This window comes from Bactrocera latifrons, unplaced genomic scaffold, assembly GCF_001853355.1.
Source record: "Bactrocera latifrons isolate USDA-ARS-PBARC rearing strain unplaced genomic scaffold, ASM185335v1 scaffold_540, whole genome shotgun sequence".
NCBI classification, from domain to species: Eukaryota; Metazoa; Arthropoda; class Insecta; order Diptera; family Tephritidae; genus Bactrocera; species Bactrocera latifrons.
In genome coordinates, this window is record NW_017537202.1 from 99112 (window position 1) to 120507 (window position 21396).

General features: G+C 36.1%; 1 protein-coding gene across 2 annotated transcripts in view; it reads right to left on the reverse strand.

Annotated features, from left to right (window-relative positions):
• The window catches only part of LOC108974273 (E3 ubiquitin-protein ligase hyd), a 90624-nt gene that overhangs the window by 67469 nt on the left and 1759 nt on the right, over positions 1-21396 (reverse strand). The window contains exons 2-9 of one of the 2 annotated variants that reach the window (XM_018941981.1): positions 15486-15686; positions 15146-15416; positions 14868-15085; positions 13310-13545; positions 7469-7659; positions 3073-6435; positions 2048-2195; positions 1041-1274 (exon numbers count right to left, since the gene is read on the reverse strand). In XM_018941981.1, the coding sequence (XP_018797526.1) occupies positions 1041-1274; positions 2048-2195; positions 3073-6435; positions 7469-7659; positions 13310-13545; positions 14868-15085; positions 15146-15416; positions 15486-15686 (4862 nt within the window). Of the gene's footprint in view, positions 1-1040; positions 1275-2047; positions 2196-3072; positions 6436-7468; positions 7660-13309; positions 13546-14867; positions 15086-15145; positions 15432-15485; positions 15687-21396 lie in introns of both variants that reach the window. The other variant, XM_018941979.1, reaches the window with a different exon arrangement.

The following is a 21396-nucleotide window of genomic DNA, read 5'->3' on the forward strand; positions in this document are numbered from 1 at the left end:
AAACAGTCGTGCACTCGCGACTTGGCACTCACGTCACTGTTGACAGTCATAGCTTTGAAGTTGTAGATAATTTTATCTATCTTGGAACCAGCATAAACACCACCAACAATGTCAGCCTAGAAATCCAACGCAGGATAACTCTTGCCAACAGGTGCTACTTCGGACTGAGTAGGCATTTGAGAAGCAAAGTCCTCTCTCGACAAACGAAAACAAAACTCTATAAGTCACTCATAATTCCTGTCCTGCTATATGTATGGTGCGGAAGCTTAGACGATGACAATAACTGATGAGTCGACATTGCGAGTTTCGAGAGAAAAGTTCTGCGAAAGATTTGTGGTCCTTTGCCCGATGGCCGCGGCGAATATCGTATTCGATGGAACTATGATCTTTATGAGATATATGACGCCATTGACATACTTCAGCGAATTAAAAGAGGGAGGCTGCGCTGTCTAGGTCATGTTGTCCGAATGGACGAAAACACTCCAGCTCTGAAAGTATTCGACGCAGTACTCGCCGGGGGAAGCAGAGGAAGAGGAAGACCTCCACTCCGTTGCAAGGACCAAGTGGAGAAGGACCTGGCTTCACTTGGAATATCTAATTGGCGCCACGTAGCGAAAAGAAAAAACGACTGGCGCTGTTGTTAACTCGGCTATAATCGCGTAAGCGGTGTCTACGCCAATCAAGAAGAAGAAGAGAAGTCTCTAATATTCTACACTTTTATCCTTTCTTAATGATTTTGCGTATCGCAAATATTTCCACTGAACAACTTTTCTTGTAAATGTTTATTGAAACAAATTCCATATATGAACAATGACTCCTTCGACCATTATGTAAATTGTGCACTTAAACAGCAAACACTGTTTTTTCGATTTACTCATTTTTATGTTCTTGATTACGCAGTATCAAACGAAATGCGCGGAAATACTTATGACCATTTCCTTTTGGAAACTTTTGGGGGAATTAGCACATTTTAATCGGAGGAAAACATAGTTATATACGATACTTAAATATTTAAATTAARGAATTTGTTCAAAATTCACCTGTCTCCGAACCAATTGTTGCACCAGTTTGTACGCTCCTTTGTGCATCTTGATTACTTTGATTGTCATCAGAATCGGATTCAGTTTCTGGATCGTTAAATGGAAAATCATTATCACTTTCATCATCCTGAAGAACTTCTTCATTTCGAGCAGAATCTAGAATATCCTCTTCTTGACCAAGATTACTGTTGCCCCTGTTGTTACTTTCATCACCCTCTTGAGCATCTCGTAAAACTAAAAATAAAAATTGGAATTATTTAGATGTATAACTTATAAAATGAAGCTTACAGAAGCTATTTAAATGCATAACTTATAAAATGAAGCCTAAGGAAGCTATTCGTGGTGTTCTAGTACTTTGTATATTTTTGCATTTCGTGACATTTTGTGCAAGAGTACGGGAAAATCCCAAAAAACAATTATTTAATTAGATTTTATTACACAAAAATTAATATACTGCATATTTTTTGTTGCTGTCATCGGAAAACTTTTCTGTGATATGTACAAAGCTTATACCTAATCTAATTTATAAGGATTTAGTACCTAAATCAAAGAAATGTCTTTATTTAGGAAGTGAAGTACAGTAGTCCAAAACGTTGATTTGATTATGTAATTTTTCAGTAGTCTTAATTTCTTCCTCCAATTACATAAAAGCTGCAATCGCTGCTACTATATTCCAAACATTTTTTTTAAAATGAATTTGTAATGCTTATATTGTGTTTGAAAAAAATGTTTAGTTTGTTAATCTGGTTCATAGAATAAAAATCACCAGGTATGTCGAAAACTACGTTTGCTTACTTTCAAAAACGATAATCCAATGATTCTGTGGCATCACATAATAAAAATGAATTTACAAATCGGACAACTAAGCAAACCTGACTTGATGCCTAACCTGTTATATAATATTTAATCTCTTATATATTTTGCATAGAACAAAAAATATGTTATCAAGTAATAAAACGTTAAAAAAAATGGTAAAATTAAATTTATAATAATTTATTTTTTCTTACCATCTATGTTGTCAATCGAAAAATTTGATTGAATATTATATCCAGGTGCAACTGATTGATTTTCCTCATGACTTGATGCAGGTTCTGCTAATGATTCAGTAGCGGATGAGGGGGCCAGAGGTTCAACGCTAAATAAATCATCCGAGCTCTAACCGAATATATTAAAAAAATTTTTTTTTTTTGATTATATTAAAATGTGGCAACAATTGTGTGTACTCTTTTGTATAGTAGTTCAAACGCAAATATATCACAACAATAATTAATTGATTTTAAAGTAAATTTAGTTTTGCTTTCATCAATATTGACCAATAATTTAATGTCAGGAATACATCGAGGTTATGCATTTTTACGTCATTATGACTTATTTTCAATTACAACTCAACCTGACTAAAATTTGAATTGTATATTTTACCTTTTTTACTCTTGCAACATTTTGCTAGACCTAAAACTAATCGAGTTAGATACTATAGAGCGATATATGTATGTATATATAAATGATCACGATGATGTGACGAATTGAAATCCGAGTGACTATCTTTGTAACTTGAGTAAAAATGGAGTTATCGTAATGAAACTTGATATCACTTGGATATCGGATCACTCTCACGGCCACAAAACGGCATTAAACGAAAGCTTATAATGTGCCCTAACTAATCACTAAATTAAGATATAGAAAAAGAACGGAGTAGCAAGGGGCACCTGTGGGTTAAAACTTTAGGTTTCATGTATATTTCTCAGACCGTTGTAACCAAAATAACCAAATTCGCTATTAATTATAGTGAACAATTATATATTCTAGAGAATTCACGTGTGGAAATCTACCTTTACCTCGATTAGCAAAAAAGCAGAACGCATTTTTATTTAAGATCATAAGCCTTTTAAGTCAAAATCGTCGAGTTGTAAAATACTTATATCGGGTGTATTTAAGTCACATTAAAATGTCTCTCAAATTATTGTTGYGAGTCTACCTGGAGTAGTTGTAGGGTACTTATAGCTTTAAATACATAAAAGCGTAAAATACTTACGTCAATACTTGTAGAAGACATAGTAAATGGAGCCGTTGGTCGAACAATGCCAAGACGTACTGGTGCAATAAGAGATTCAGATACCTCACACAATTCTTCRATAGAAATTTTATATAGAGATTGAAAAACTTTTACACAGCTTTGAATATGTTTGTTCGAAGCTAAATTTGACTTTCTCCGTTCTGGATTCGGCATTTTCTCTAAACTGAAAATAACAAAGACCCGTACTACAGATCGTACAAACCGACGTGCAACTGATTCAGCTTCTTCTCGGCGACCCGCAGTGGTATCGTCCTGCATTTCACGCAATAATGTCATCAAAAGGGTATCCAGATGATCTCCACTACACTTAACAAATAAATTGTGGGTAAATTTATCTAAAAGTGTAGATCCCTGTTGGTTTAGAACATACATATTATAACTCTCAGTATTCAATGCATCTACTGAATTAGGTTGTGATTGGCAGTTTTCAGTTTTATCAGCACCGGTCATAATCATGGCTCTGACTGCGTGCCAATCAATTAATAACCGTTCGAGTGCTTTACGAGCAAATTTTGGTGGTTCGAGGTCATGTTCTGGCATATCTGCGTCAAGATCAATAGCAGAAGATTTCCGTGATGTGCCACTACCTGAACTACTGCCCACATTTCTTACACGAGCATTAGCACGGTATTGTCTTTGTTCCACTGTCTGTCGGCCAACAGTCTGTATTAAAAATAGTACAATTGATTCACCTTTTGAATTGAACCTCGTTACAAGATCAGTACAGGAAGCTAATTTGCACAAAAGAGCAAACCGTTTATTTTGGTTTCCAGCGATAAGTGCTTTACATTTACACTTCTCCCAACAGTCACAATAAGCTGTCGGTGATGTTCGTTTTAATTTACAATCATGACCTTTGTGGCATACACGTGCACATTCTGTGCAACAACATAGTGATCCAGTTAAACCACATGTTTTACATTCATAAATGTTCTGGTTGATATGATCTGCTCCAGTCCATGTAAATGAACAAGTATCGTTGTAACAAATAACATATAAAGGAGATTGATCAGGGGGGGATCCAGGTGGAAATATCATAGAATTTTTAAGCGAAGCATCCTTTTCTGACAAAGTTAGAATTGTATTTAAAAGTATTATACCAGCTTCATAGGCACGAGTGTACACTGATATCATAAATGGGGTTCGGCCTTGACAATCCTTGAAACTTAGCATTTGATGTAAATAAGGGCGAAACGCAACTGATGAACACATTTGTTGCAAAATCAAAATTGCATGCTCTCGACGCTGTATAGGTTCGAAAACGTAATTTGGTGTGGGCATACTTGCGGAGGAAGTAATGCTTGAAACATTGCCAGCTGCACCCTTTGAAAGATTATCTTCAACATCACTCGTAACGATATCGTTTAAAGTTTGACTAGTGCTGGTCCCATCTATTGACCACTGTGGTATATAAAGATGATCCTCAACCGTTCCTATCCTATGAGCCGGATTATTTTGCTCTGATTCAGTATTGATCAAGTGATTCATCATTTCTCGCAAACTAACCGAGCGGTTCTCCCTTATATTTCCTGTAGAGTTCATAGTTGACGGCGGCCCAGTATTGGCTGTAGTTATACTATTGTTTATATCCAAATGTGTGGAAAGATTTGCACAGTTAGAAAAAACTGTGTTAGCTAATGGTGATGATCGGTTAAATATTTCTTTTCCTGAAATATTTCTTTTATCATCTGCTTCCTTATTGGATGTGGGGGCAGATAAGGCAACACATGCATGGAAAATGTTACGACCACCATCACAACGCTCCTCCGTGATAGGCACAATTTCATTGCGTTCATTCTTTTCTAAACGACTAAGGACAGCAAAGGCATTTTTGATGTCACATCTCAAGATATGTTGCATTAGTTTCTGTGTCTCAAAAACTAAAGCCGTTAAACACAATTTTGACTTAAGATTCCCGGCTGAAGAAAATGGTATCATACTCATCGAAAGACTTTTAACCGGCGGTAGATCCAGCCAATAGGGATCTTTTATTGACCCCAAGCAATCTTTAGCAATTGGATAGAGAGCACGATTTCCGTCACAAACTAAAATATTGCTAGTACTGGCACCGCTGTCATTATTACAGAATATGTTAATATTTTTAGGAGTAACACCTAAAAACGATACACTATCTGTATGAAACTGACAGATTTGTTCTTGTTTGCTGTTATATAGATTATAYAGGCTGTAGAAAAGTTTGCATCCATGTTTTTTTATAACATGAACTCCCCGAACGTCCACCGTCATAGTTAATAATTGATATCCATTTGAGTCATTTATATTGACTTTTCTCGGCATCTTTTGCAACCAGTCCAATCCTCGTGAAGCTATATTTGTTTTGTAAATCTGAACATCTTCGCGGCGTAAAAGTCGACATTGTTGCCAATCATCGTCTTTACCTTCACTATTACTACCACAAACAGAACTCGTAGACGTTGGAGAAAATGGAAAACGCACCGCCACAAAATCGCCATCTACTTTTAATACTTTTCCAACCGGTCCAACTTTATCCTCAACAAAAACAACATCTCTTAGTTGCCACAATTCTTCATCTTTTTTGTTTTCAACATCATCTTTCGCAGCCATTCTCTTTGCTCGCTTATGTGAAGTGACACTGCCAGTATCACTACATGTACTTGATGCTGGTGAAGGAGGCGGAGGCATATCAATTCGATCCGTCGTTTCTTTTGTGGAACTTAGTGATTTACTCGTTGATTGTGTATTTACTGTGTTTGCCTTTATATAATCCTTTTCAGTATTTATTGAGCTACAGGTGCCAAGCTGTGATTTTTCAGCACTCGGTTGCGGAGTTAATGTAATTATTTTAAATCGACAAACATCGCTAAGGTCCCAGACTGAATTCTGCAACTGACCTATCTTTGGAATACCGTTATAACATGTAAAACCAATAGAACCTGCTTGATATATGGGACATTTTTTCATTATCACTTGAGTTCCGACCGTGATATCAGAGGATACAGATTTAAACGGTTTTTTAGACTTTGTTCGAAATTTATCCCATAAGTAACGGCGTTGATCAAATGGTAAAACACCCCACCAATAAACGTTGTTGCTTTCAGTCCTTACTGCTGTATATAAGGAACAGACATTAATCGATGCTATGGGATCCATAACAAATTCGTTAAACATAATTGTTGGATGCTCAAGTTTCGCTCCTAGATATCCTATTTGTTCGTCCATCCAAGTTGCAACACGCCCACTCTCTGTAACCACCGAACAACGAATAAAGTTCGCTGAAACTTGTCCCACTTTTTCGTTTATATTGAGACTTATTGTTTTTGGATGGTAAGCATGCTCCACCTGAAATAATTATAAACAATATAAAAACTTTAATAGTATATGTATGTATCTCAGAGGGTAGAAAATAATGCATTAAAAATTAAATTAATTAAACGTTAAACTCTAATTAATTTTTTTAATACCACATAGTGGATTGAAAAAAAAAATATTATCACACAAATCGGATTTAAAAATAAAAAATTGTAATGTTTGAAAATCCGAAACGGGCGGTTAGTTAGACCCGGCTGTTACGGAATTGTTTTTCTATTGATGTTTAATCCCACGTAACGGATAATTAAAGAAATAAAATTTTTAAACCCAAACGTCTTCACGTGTCGCGTCCAGCGAGTTTGGAGGTCTGCCTCCGGAGTATTTTAATTAAAACCTATTTTCTTTTTAGCGCGTTTAATAATATTACAAATAGTTCAAAGTTTAATTGAAAACATTTCTTCTAATTTCTTAGCTGTTTTTGTTTTAATCTAAATAAACTGATTGAAAAAAATTTTCACCAGCGTGTTTTCCAGGCATTGCAAACCAAAGTCTGTAACTTATATTATTATATATTCAGAGAATTCATAGCAATGCCACACATGTACATAAATTTTTTTCTATGAATTGTGTTTTGCACAGAATTTTATTATACTACTTAGATCAATTAAATAATTAAGAAATCTATAAAAATGTATAGTTCATTATATTTGTTTTGAAAATAATTGATTGACAAACTTTATATAAAAAGTACGTGTCACGTTATTTCCTAAACCACTGAACCGATTTTAGTGAAATTCAGCACACTGGGCTCAGTTTAATTCAACATATATAGAATAGAATGCTTTTATTTCAATTTCGTTAAAAGTAAAACAATTCATGAGTAAAAAAATATGTTTTCGAAATTCAAAACAAACTAAAAGAAAATGTAATGTAAAAGTCTGTTAAAAGCATAGTTTTTATCAAATACGACGCATGTGCCAAAATATTTCGATTCACTGCATTAAGTGATTTTTTTTACTTATAACTCAAAATTAAGTATTGRTCTTATCTATTTCAACCTTACCTCGGATTTGTAAGGTTCTATTTCTGACCATTTCCACTGATGTAATTCTCCGTTTTCTGAAAGCGCAATAAACTCAGAATATAATGCTCCTATTGTTTTAAATTTTGTGAAGCCATTTTTATCCGGCCAAGGTTGCAATTCTTCCGAAATCCAAAGAGGAGAACTGGATGAAATGTCTTTCTTTCTCAAATCTTAAATGAAATAAAAGCTGAATATTTAAACTTAAAACTTATTTGAGTAAAAATCAAAACGATAAAGTTCTTTAATGTAATTAAAAAAAAGAGATAAGAAACATTATTATTATGTAGTAAACAATTGAAAAATTTTGCATTCCTAAATGATGATGAAATACATGTTTATGTTTTCCCTATTCACTTACTAACAAATTCGAAATTCAGCAGCATTTATACAGAAAAAATGTAAGTAATCACATAAGTTAATGAAATTTTGACAAATTTATAACTTCTTCTTTACTGGCGTAGCCCCCGCTTACACGGTTATTGCCAAGTTAACAACAGCGCGCCAGTCCTTTCTTCTTTTCGCTGCGAGGGGCCAATTGGAGATTCCAAGCGTAGCCAAGTCCTTCTCCACCTGACCTTTCCAACGGTCGTCCATACGTACATGACCTAGGCAACGCAGTCGCTGTCTTTTAATTCGTTGAACTAGATCAACGCCGTCATATACATATACATATATATATATATATATACTTACAGCTGTGTTCAAAATAACAGGAGTGCCCCTCAGAAAAATATGTAACCCAAAAAAATTATTATGTCAGAACATAAACGTCAAGTACTTTTCAAGAAATATTTCTAACGGTATTTTGCGAGTAAAATACAAATATTGCATTTTGTGATGCACTCCTATTATTTTGAACACCGAATTATTGAGGTTTTTATTTACATGATATTTTTTTTTTCCTTTACTGTGTATTACTAAACATTTAAAAGTGCATAAAAAGACTGCATAAAATGAACAATTTGTGGATAAAAAATAAATTAATAAAATTCTTGTTTTAGTTGAAAACCATAACTTTGAAAATTATATTGTGATGCATCCTATTATTTTGAACGCAACTGTATATACACTTGTGCTCACATAATTAAGTCACGCCAGTAACAGAACGAAGTTTATTCAAAGCAACTTCTATGGTACAGGAATGAAACTTAATTTTACAAAAAATTAAAGAAATTTTAATTCAGTTCAAAACAGAATACTTATTTTTTATTTAACTTCTAAAATAATAAAAATATCGCGTTCATTCGCTTAACCCATCCATGTTRTTGTGCTCATWTAATTAAGTCACCTAAAGAAAAATGTAGTTATTCGAAGTATACGACATTTTTTTGCAGTTTTACCTTACCTAAGACTAATACTTAGTTGGATAACCTTTAGTATGTAGCACCTCAGTACATCGCTTAGGCATTGTTTGGACTAAAGTAGCACATTGAGCGGGACTTTTTTTGTACCACTCTGCCGGCATTATTTCCCATAAAGAATCTTTGTTGCGAGGTTTTCGTGCAGCTACGGCTCWTTTTRTAATCCCCCATAKGTTTTCTATGGGGTTTAGGTCCGGACTTTGAGCTGGCCAATCCAGAATTTTAATATTTCGACTACGTATCCCAGTTTTAACGACCTGCGAGCAGTGTTTGGGGTCGTTATCGTATTGGAAAATCCAAGCTAACGGTTGTCCACATAATCACCGTCTAAATCGGTCTCCAGTATTCCTTTGTACATTTCACCTGTCATTTTCCCCGTCTATTTTAACAATCGGGCCAACGCCTCATGACGTGAAGCAACCCCACACCATCACCGATGAACCGCCATGTTTCACGGTTTTTTTTAGTGTATTTGGGATTGAGTTCTTGCAAAGGGGGTCGTCTGACATATGGTTTTCCATCATTACCAAATACATTCAATTTGGATTCGTCACTCCAAACAACCAAATTCCAAAATTTAGAGTCCTTCCAGAGATGGTCTTTAGCAAACGCTTTTCGCTTTTCAGTCTTTTTTTTTTTTTGAAACGATAGGTTTTCGTCTTGCTAAACGGCCATTCAATGAATTTTCTTGTAGTCGTCCTCGTACAGTTTGCGCAGATATTTGTACGCCGTAGTATTCCTCTAATTGAGCCCTAATTTCTGTGGAGGTTAAAAATGGATCGGACTTACTTAGCCTTACTAAGGCCCTATCGTCAGAATGGGTGGTCTTTCTTGGCTTTTTACGCGGTAAATTTTCAAAAGTCTTATTGTTTTTATAAAATTGAACAGCGTTATTAATTTTGCCTCGAGAAAATCCTAAAACATCTACAGCTWCGGCAATATTTTGATATTTTTGAAAACATTCCCATATGACCCTTCTTTCGCATGAAGTTGTGCTTTTATTCTTGCCCATGACGACGATGACTATAAATTTTGTTAAAAATAACTTAATTTAGTAAAAAAAAAGAACAATATTGATGTAAATTGTGGCGAAAAAATTTTAATTTACCCGTTTCAAACAGAATTACTTAATTATGTGAGCACACTTTTATTGACAATAAATGGAAAATTCATTTAAACTCTCCCAAACGAAAATACTTGAACGCGCTGTAAATCGGTGGCGTTCCAAGAATAACGGAACTTTTTGCTCGCGCAATATTAGGGATGTTGCATAAAGAAATATACCTTGTTTTTTTACATGTTGTAAAAAAGTACTGAATGACTTAATTATATGAGCACAAGTGTATATTACAACCCATCGTTCCATCATTATTATATTCAATATGGCCAACGCGCAAGTGACCATAAATCTTTCGCGGAACCTTTTTCTCGAAAACTCGTAACGTCGACGCATCAGATGTTGTCATCATCCATGCCTCTGTACCATATAGCAGGACGTGAATAATGAATGACTTATAGAGTTTGGTCTTTCTTCGACGAGAGAGGACTTTACTTCCCAATTGCCTGCTTAATCCAAAGTAGAACCTGTTGGCAAGAGTTATTTTGGGTTGGATTTTGAAGCTGACATTGTTGTTGCTGTTAATGTTGATTCCAATTTAGACGAAATTATCTACAACTTCAAAGTTATGACTGTTAACAGTGCCGATGAAAGGATATATTTTGTCTTGACCTCGTTCACTGCCAAACCGCGAGTGTTGAGGCCAATGATATCACTCTTATAAAAGATTGTACCTGCTTGATTAAGTTCTGCAGCTCAAATTGTTTCCTCCAGAAACAGATTGAAGAAGTCGCACGATAGGGAATCTCCTTGTCTGAAACCTCCTTTAGTACAGAACGGCTCCGAGAGATCCTTCCCGATCCTGTAGGGGCTTTTGGTATTGCTCAACGTCAGTTTACACTACCGTATTAGTTTTGCGGGGATGCCAAATTCAAACATCGTGGCATTAAGGCAGCTCGTTTTCGAGCTGTCGATTCTCTTCTAAAGGGTCTTTTCCAAGATTTTGTTAATTTTCCAGTTCTAAAGCCACTCTGAGAAAATTCAATCAGTATGTTAACGGTGTGCTTTAATCTTTCACACAATACGCGCGATAGAAACTTATACGCGATGTTTAGAAAACTTTTTTGTGGATGGGCAGAGCACAATTAAATTCCAATAGGTTGAGCATGCTTTCGTTCGACCTTATTTTACAAAGAAGCTGATGCATGCTCCTTGTCAGTTCTTCGCCGTGTTTGAATAGCTCAGGCGGCAATCCATCGGCCCCCGCCGCTTTGTTGTTTGTTCTTCAAACCAGTAATTGCTATTCGAACTTCTTTATGGTCGGCCAATGGCAACTTCGGCTCCATCGTCATCGATTGGGGAATGTGATTCGCCTTCACCTGGCGTTATGCTTTCACTGCCATTCAACAGGCTAGACAAGCCTTCCCTCCATGCTCTGGGCATGAAATATCATTGTTTTACACTTTTCAGATATAACGCAATTAGTTGCCAATAATATTACACGTTCTTAACATTCCTATTGCGGAAGCCTAGAGAAATCAGTATGTTTGAAAATGCATATATAACCCTGAGTTAACACTTTTGACACCTTTGGGAAAATATTTGACAGCATTTTTCAAATTTTTGAGAGAAACCGTGAAATGAAACATGAAGAAATGGCAAATAATAAGGAATGAAAATAATAAGGTTGATTAGAATTCAAAATAGTTAATATTTAGTAGAATTTAATTCATTTGTTCCTTTGTCGTTGAATTACAAAATTTTGTGCGAGTTGAATCAGTTTTTCAAGTTGATTACACAGTACAAAAGCTAATCTGTTGGGTGAGAAATTCAAAGTCAGGGTGATGGTACTAGGTCAGTATAGTGAAACCCTCAAAGGGTTTGTCGATCGTATGTGTCGGTTTTTTTATAACCTTTTAATCATAATTTTACTATTAATNTACTAACTTATATTTGCAGTTTACAAGCACACCTTTTCTCCAAGCATACTTAACATACACACACATTTATACATAAATGTGGCCATACAAATTATATATGCATATGTACTTACATATGTATGAGCAAGTATGCATGTGCTGAAAGCAATTCATTGCAAATTGTTTGCAATATAATATTTACTTGTTGATTTTGCAAATTTTCAAATTCAACTTTTGGCGCAAACTTTCATTTTTTTCTGTTTTTTAGCTTGTTTTTGATTACATGCAAATTCAGAAGAATTCATTTTGAGCATAAAACTATCGATTGTGCATTGCTGTGTGGTGTGTCTGTTTGTATTTTCGTATGCTGCGCATACAATAACGTGTTTATATGTGCATGTGTGTTATTGTTAATTGATGGGTTTGTCAATTGCAGTACATTTGCCTTTCAATTTTGCTTTTTATTCGCCAATATGGGTAGCTAGCGTGTGCTTTTTTGAACTTATAACAATAAGCCAATGACAATATCATTCAAAACTAGCCTTTATTCATTGTTAATTGTAGATTTTTTTAATTTTAAAGCGGAAATTTAATGTTTCAAGCCAGCAGCGCTGCAATGCAACATATTTTGGTAATTCATTTTAATTTTGGTAAAGAAAAGAAATAACTGTAAATTTGTATATTCCTACAAAGTGATTTTTGTTAGGTCATTTAAATTTCTGCATATTCACAAATAACGGTGCATTTTTATTTCTTAAAAAAAATATTTTTGGTTATTCATTTTAGTTTTCGCATACTCATAAATAACTGTAAAATTTTATACCTAAAAATTTTAAATTTCCTCTCGTGAGCTTCTGTTGGACGGCTTTCTCAAAGTTTGATTTTGGTCGGGTTGTGGTTTTGAGTTGGCACGGCTTATACAATTATGTATGTATATATGTGTTGCTTTCGGCTTCTGGCTTCGTAAGTTTAAGTTTATCAAATTTGTGCATGAAAAATGTGGTTTTTGAAACTTTCTTTTATAAAATTAAAAAATATTACAAAACCAAAAAGGAAATATTACTTGTAGAAATGAATAAAGTGAAGTGAAAAGCAACGAGTTTTTGAATATTAATTTTGACAAATTATTAAATTTGGTTAAGTTAGTTAAAATCGTTTATAAATAAATAAAAATTAAGTACATATCTTCATATGTTCAAACCATAAAATTCTTAAAATGATGTAGCAGCTCTTTTTAAGCAAACTTGTACGTACTAAAATGACAATTGTCTAGTCTTGTTATTCAATTTTATATTATATTTTGTCGAATAGCAGCTGTATTCGCACAATTATAGATACTAATAGTTTTTAAATATTTTCAATAGAAAAAGCATGATGAAAATATAATTTTAGGGGTATATTTTGATGATAAAAAAAAAAAAATGTTTTAAAATTTTAAATATGTTTTAAATCAGACTTTAATATATTCGTTATATATACAAACCTCCGTTGTTTTCCCAAACATAGTCGTCCTTGTTAAGCCAACGACGAGGCCCGTAATATTGACGATCTCTCCATCGACTAAAAGCTTCTCGATCAACACTTACAGATGATATTTGTGCAGACAAGCTACTATTTGACGACAATACGCCACTAGAAGTTGTTAAAGGTCGCACTTGGTTATCTGAATTACTTGAGTTCGACTGATTTCTTTCACTACGTATGCGATCGAACAGTAAGCTGTAAAGAAAACATGTAAATAGGTCGTCAAGTAATAACACTCAAACAACTAATTTATTTAGAGATTTCAAAGTAAATTTAAAAAATTCAAAGAAAAATGGCATTGAGTACGTGTATTCTTATCATTTGCTTCGGGCGACGTGCTCTAATGATTAAAGGGAGAAGATATCATTTGATATTAACATTTCAAAAAGGTTCGAATAGTTTGATAATTATAATTTCGAATAACCGTTTTACTACTTATAGAAATATGTCATATAGCTTATACTGTAGCAATCTTAAATCTTAAAGAGGTGTTAACTTTCAGTTGCAATAATTTGACATCGTTTTGAAAGTGATAACCAGTGAATGTCAAGCTTACTCTTATGAAGATGGAATATGTTTGGACACATTATCACAAATACATGAACTAAYTGCATTCTGTGTGAAGAATTTATTAATATAACTTCACTTTTCTTAATAGCAATTAAGCTGATTTAACAGTTCAGAAATACATAGATCAAGGCATCATTCATACTTTTAAACGCTTTCATCGAAGAGAAGTCGTTGAACATGTTCTGGAGTCTGGAGAGTCTGGAAGAAAACAATAGCATTGACATTAACGTACTTCTAGCTGTGAAATTTGCTAGAAAAGCACGGTACTTAGTAAGTACATATAAAAAAGACCTGCCAGAGGAAAATGATGTTGAAGTTGGACCTAACAAAGGGGAATGATCTAAGCTTGTGGCTCACGAATCCAATATGTTAATGCCGAGCTTCGAAGATTTCGTTCAAATTGACGACGACGTAACTATCGCTGGGAACAAACCGACGACGATATCGTTAAGAATTGTGTGGACACCTTTTTGCTGGAAATGACAGTGAAGACGAGCACAGATTTCAGAAACAGAAATAAAGATCATTCCAATTTAAGTGCGTTGGAGACGGTCCATTAGTACTTTGAATACAAGGCGGTCGTTGATAGGAATATTCGACAATATGCAAAATACTAAAACACAAACCCAAACGAAATTGACGGATTTTTTTAAGTGTAAATAAGTTCTAAATAAAATAAAATTATATAGTGCATGAATTTTCGTTTTGTTTTCGTAAGCATTTAAAAATATGTAGGTACATACGTAATATGTACATATTTACTACATTCGTACTTGCTGTGACTTGTTATTGCTGCGTACATCTATAAGAGAGAAACACTACACATGTACCTGCATTAGCGAGAAACTCGGGTTAGTGAGATACCTCTTTAAGAGATAATAAAATTGTGCTCCCTGGAACTCTCGCTTATACAGGTTTGACTGTATTTCATTTAATAATTTATTTACTTGCGGATACTAGAATAGTTGCTGAATATTTCTTCAGAAAAAAGGCCATCCGAAGGATCTATTATAACGCTGCTATTATCTCCATGAAATCCATTATCGAGCAAGGATATTAAGTCCTCTGGAACATAATTATCACCAACTTCCTCCGTATCTTCAGCTTCCTCATCATCTCGAGACAACAAATTATTAACTGCTAAGTTTACATCTAAATTAGTCCTCTAAAATTACAAAGAATATTAACTTTCCATATATTTAAAATTAGCCAAAGGAGAACCAACCTGTAATTCTCTTATAATTAGATTTCTACTTTTACCCTGTAAAACGACTTCAGCTTGGGATATTAGTTCTTCAGGAACGTAAGTTGCAGGCACGGTTACAATGGGACGACTTGAGGAGCCACTGCCAATAATTACTCCTGTGCTGCGTGAACCTGAGCTTTGATTTGCAGATCCAGATCTTCCGGTTGTACGCATAAGACGCGCTCTTGAACGAGCTAATTGCCTTGCTGAGGATGGGGCAGCACTTTTTGAATTATTTGTCAGATTAGAGCTATTATTTATATTGCTGTAATTAATAAATTGTCAAAAATATAGTAACTTTACCTTTATAAAAAATTACCTTTTGCTGCTGTCAATCCTGCTCAGATCGATACGGTCTGAATTGATAGAAAAAGCCGCTCGAAATGCCTTCCCGTCTTCCAAAAGTACACCAATGTGGTTTGGGCCTACGACAATTTCTTTAACTGGTATTTTAAGATGCTCAAACATTCGATGTGTACCACAACCGAACTTATTTACTTTATCAGATACTTCACGCAGCCTATCACAAAATATAAAAGATCCAAACCGTCAGAATACATACAATGAAAGTTATTAAACTAGACTCAAATGATGAATATATAGTACATCCTTGGCTATTGGCTGCAAGTTACAAGCAAAAAGTCAGTCAAATAGCAGAGGATCCCAAAATCACTTATGATGACTGATTCGTTAGATTTTAGCTTTGTGTGGTTTTTGTTTTCGATACCGAAAGCCCTTTAAAAGCCAATGCTTATAACACGTGTATGGAAAATTGGATTAAAGTTGGAATACTTGATTTGGCACAAAAAGCTTATTTTGAAGGCAATAATATTAATGGTATTAAAACACGTCAACATATATTTGTCATGCCGAGTTAAATTTGAAATGTTTACGGAGTGTTTCTCGGTCACTAATTTTTAGCTTATGTAGTATTTAAAAAAGTGGGATGCATATAATACATTAAAAAAACTTAAGTCCACATACGGAATAAAAACTTAATACCAACTACCGATAGAAAAAAAAATAACAAGTAAGGAAGGGTTAACTTCGGGTGTAAACGAACATTTTATACTCTTGCAACTGGTTAAAGTGGAAAGTCATATAGAGTAAATTCAGCCGGATGATCGAGGGTCCTGACATTAGTTATACTGGTGGTAGGCCAAGTTTTCGCTCAAATTTATCTATTTTAGGCACAAATATACATTGTTATGATAACTCACATATTGGCCGATATTTGCAATACAAAGTCACCCGGAAGTTCGAAAATCTTTATATTAAGTATATGGAGACTAAGAGAAGTTTTGGTCCGATTCAACCCATTTTTGACATAGACATTACATTATAAGAGAAGAATTATTCCTTAATTTATACATACAATAGGTTGTCAAAAAAGTATTTTTATTGAATTTTCAATTGTTCATAAATTTTTTTTTTGATGACTCATGCCCAGCTCTTGACCGATGCTACGGCTGCTACTATGCCGGTCTCTTTCGACCAATTCAGAGATTTTATCGCATTTTTCGACGACTGGACTTCTGGAGCGTGGGGCATCTTCGACCACCTCTACACAAGAACGAAAACTTTGAAACCATCGTTGTGCGTTGTAAATGGAAACCGTATCGGGTACATCAAATAGTACTTTATCGTAGTAGTACTGTAAAATATGCCGTATTTTCTCTTTATTTTGCTCCATGTTTGCGACGAACTCACGAACGACTTAAAAGAAACGACAATCAATCAAACACGTGTTAGCGCGTGAAATGAGCTTTCCAAAAAGGTATAACATGACCCGATACGGCGAATAAAACTAGAACGACGCGCTCTCCGCGCCAACTAGCGAAAATACCGCAAGATTTTTTTGACAACCTCATAAATATGTACACTTGTGCTCACATAATTAAGTCACGCCAGTAACAGAACGAAAGTTTATTCAAAGCAACTTCTATGGTACAGGAGTGAAACTTTATTTTACAAAAAATGGAAGAAATTTTAGTTCAGTTCAAAACAGAATACTTATTTTTTATTTAACTTCTAAAATAATAAAAATATTGCGTTCATTCGCTTAGCCCATCCATGTTGTTATGCTCATATAATTAACTCACCTAACGAAAAATGTAGTTATTCGAAGTATACGACATTTTTTTTGCAGTTTTACCTTACCTAAGACTAATACTTAGTTGGATAACCTTTATTACGTAGCACCTCAGGTTTTTCGTGCAGCTACGGCTCTTTTTATAATCCCCCATATGTTTTCTATGGGGTTTAGGTCCGGACTTTGAGCTGGCCAATCCAGAATTTTAATATTTCGACTACGTATCCCAGTTTTAACGACCTGCGAGCAGTGTTTGGGGTCGTTATCGTATTGGAAAATCCAAGCTAACGGTTGTCCACATAATCACCGTCTAAATCGGTCTCCAGTATTCCTTTGTACATTTCACCTGTCATTTTCCCCGTCTATTTTAACAATCGGGCCAACGCCTCATGACGTGAAGCAACCCCACACCATCACCGATGAACCGCCATGTTTCACGGTTTTTTTTAGTGTATTTGGGATTGAGTTCTTGCAAAGGGGGTCGTCTGACATATGGTTTTCCATCATTACCAAATACATTCAATTTGGATTCGTCACTCCAAACAACCAAATTCCAAAATTTAGAGTCCTTCCAGAGATGGTCTTTAGCAAACGCTTTTCGCTTTTCAGTCTTTTTTTTTTTTTGAAACGATAGGTTTTCGTCTTGCTAAACGGCCATTCAATGAATTTTCTTGTAGTCGTCCTCGTACAGTTTGCGCAGATATTTGTACGCCGTAGTATTCCTCTAATTGAGCCCTAATTTCTGTGGAGGTTAAAAATGGATCGGACTTACTTAGCCTTACTAAGGCCCTATCGTCAGAATGGGTGGTCTTTCTTGGCTTTTTACGCGGTAAATTTTCAAAAGTCTTATTGTTTTTATAAAATTGAACAGCGTTATTAATTTTGCCTCGAGAAAATCCTAAAACATCTACAGCTTCGGCAATATTTTGATATTTTTGAAAACATTCCCATATGACCCTTCTTTCGCATGAAGTTGTGCTTTTATTCTTGCCCATGACGACGATGACTATAAATTTTGTTAAAAATAACTTAATTTAGTAAAAAAAAAGAACAATATTGATGTAAATTGTGGCGAAAAAATTTTAATTTACCCGTTTCAAACAGAATTACTTAATTATGTGAGCACACTTTTATTGACAATAAATGGAAAATTCATTTAAACTCTCTCAAACGAAAATACTTGAACGCGCTGTAAATCGGTGGCGTTCCAAGAATAACGGAACTTTTTGCTCGCGCAATATTAGGGATGTTGCATAAAGAAATATACCTTGTTTTTTACATGTTGTAAATAAGTACTGAATGACTTAATTATATGAGCATAAGTGTATATCGCGCATTGACCGAAATTTTCGATCAAAAGACAATTATAATTACCGGGTTATAAAGATTTGATACCTAGGAGTTTGAACATTTTCTATTGGATTTAAACAACTTTTGGGTCATAAAGTGGGACACACCATACATTATTTGTGCAAAGTTTTATCCTGTTATATTAATGGCTTCTTGATTCGTGTACTGAAAACTGAACGAATCAAGTGGAATTTAAAAATGTCTATATGGGAAGTAGGCGTGGTTGTTGTCCATTTTTACATGGTAACATAAGAGTGTAAAGAGAATGCCGCGTACCAAATTGGTTTGTCGGGTCCCGTGAAATGGGGGCGGTGCTACGCCATTATCCAATTTACATCCTGGCTCTTTCATACCATCTCGGTGGTAAAATTTTATGTCTGTGGCGTATTTAACCAAGAAAAATGAGTATGTTTTAAATAGGATTAAGAAGAACAGCGTAAAATTCTTAATTATTCCGATATGTAAAGAAAAAAAAATTACTCTAGGTTGAAGTTCAAAAATACATAAAATTTAATCTATATTAACTAACTGGGTCGGCWTCACAGAATTTACTGAGAGCACCTTCAACGCTCTACCCATTCCTACGGACGTATGCGTTGACTTCATACCAGCTGGACGAATAGCGGAAATCCGCCCCAACTTCCCAGCCGAAGCAGCCGTTTTAGCTAATGAGCGCGACACTTTACGCCATGCTGATCCCGGGGATCCCCGAATAAGGGATCTCAATTCGGAGATTCGGCGTATGGTAAACCAGCATAAGCGGACGAAATGAATAGAGCACCTGAAGTCCTGCAACCTCTCCACCGGTGTGAGWAAGCTTTGGGCTACTGTCAAAGCTTTGTCCAATCCGAAGAGTCACGACAACCAAGTTGAAGTTCAATTCAATGGTCATACCTCTTCGGACCCGAAGAAGTGCGCGAGCTATTTTAGCCGGCAGTTTACACTGCACCCTTCGGTAGACAAAGCCAAACGATGTGTTAACCGACGGCTGCGCAAAATGCCAAACGATGCCGCGCCACTTACTTTCACCGATGAGGAGGCTCAGGGTGTCATCAACAAAGCAAAATCTTCCAAATACATTGGCCCTGATGGAATCAACATGCTAACGCTAAAGCATCTAGGCTCGACGGGAGTAAAATATCTCACCAAAGTCCTCAACCTGTCGCTAACCACTCTTCAAATACCCGATGTGTGGAAAGTCGGAAGAGTGGTCCCACTACTGGAACCGATGGCATGTGTTCGAAGGTAAACAAATACCTCTCCGACCTTTCCCGTTTCCTCACTGCACGGAACCTCCAATTTTCCCCTACCAAATCCACAGCGACCATTCACGAACTGGACGAAGGAGTATAGACTGGAACTTAATACTGCAGTCGACGGCGTTAAAATTCCGACTGTCAATAACCCTAAGATTTTAGGTGTTACCTTCGACAGTCTATGCTCCTTCTCTCCACATACGACCGCGATTATCGCCAAAGTACAGAGCCGCAACAAAATCCTGAAGTCGCTAGCCGGCAGCACATGGGGAAAAGACAAAAAACGTTGTTGGCAACTTACAAGGCAATCGGCCGGCCGGTCCTTAACTATGCAGCAGCCATATGGTCGCCTGGATGCAGTGGCACGCAGATGAGGAAACTACAGACCTGCCAGAATACAGCACTCCGGACCACGACGGGATGCCTCTTGATGTCTCCCATCGAACACCTACATAGTGAGACGCTTATGCTCCCAGTTAAGGAGCATAATGAACTCCTCTCCATACAGTTCCTGCTGGCATGTTTTCGTAGAAATCATCCTTGCAGTCATCTGCTTGGAGCGGAACCGCCTCCTATGAGCACACGTCGGCGACATCGAACAATACGCCGACAGGAACACGGACGCAACAGACTTCCGACAGGCACTGACCGCCATTCACAGTGGAGCCATCTATACCTTCACCCACTCCCTCCCAGTGAAAGGCGTACTTGGAGTCAAATCACCACCCGTAGCAGACGAAGAGCTCGAGTTGCCGCGAGAAACGCGAGTGRCCCTTGCGCAACTTCGTTCTGGATATTGTAGCAGGTTAAACTCCTACCTATCCAGAATAGACCCTGACATACCCAACGAATGTCCTGCATGCAATGAGTCTCCGCATGACACTGACCCCCTCTTTGCATGCCCAACCAACCCCACCCATCTAACACCCCTTTCCCTTTGGTCCGACCCCGTCGAAACAGCATGTTTCCTGGGCCTCCCGTTAGATGACATCGACGACAACACTGATAACCCTCACCATCCCAACGGGGACTGATAATCGTTACAACAACAACAACAACAAGAAGCTTATCTGCTCAAATGGGTGTAAGGAGACAGTCATTACAATCAATTATGCGCAAGGATTTGGTCTTATTCCCATAGAGAATTCAAATGGCCAACAAACTGAACGCTGCAGACTTGTCGATTCGCTTGGAATTTTGCCAGAAGATGYTTCAAATGGTGGAAGAGGATGGAAACATGTTGAACTGTCTTTTCATGTCTGACAAGGCCCATTTCGATTTAAACGGCAACATAAACAAACAAAATTGCCGAATATGGAGTGCTTCCAACCCACAGATACTCCACTGGAATTGCATCCACTTCTTATCACAGTGTGGTGTGCAGTTTCATCACGCTGCATTGTCGGGCCTTACTTCCTCGAAGAAAACGATCACACCGTTACGGTTACTGGAGACCGTTACTTGAGCATGTTGAGAGAGTTTTTCTATCCAGAATTACGCCTAACCTGTTATGACAGAATTGTTACGAAAAT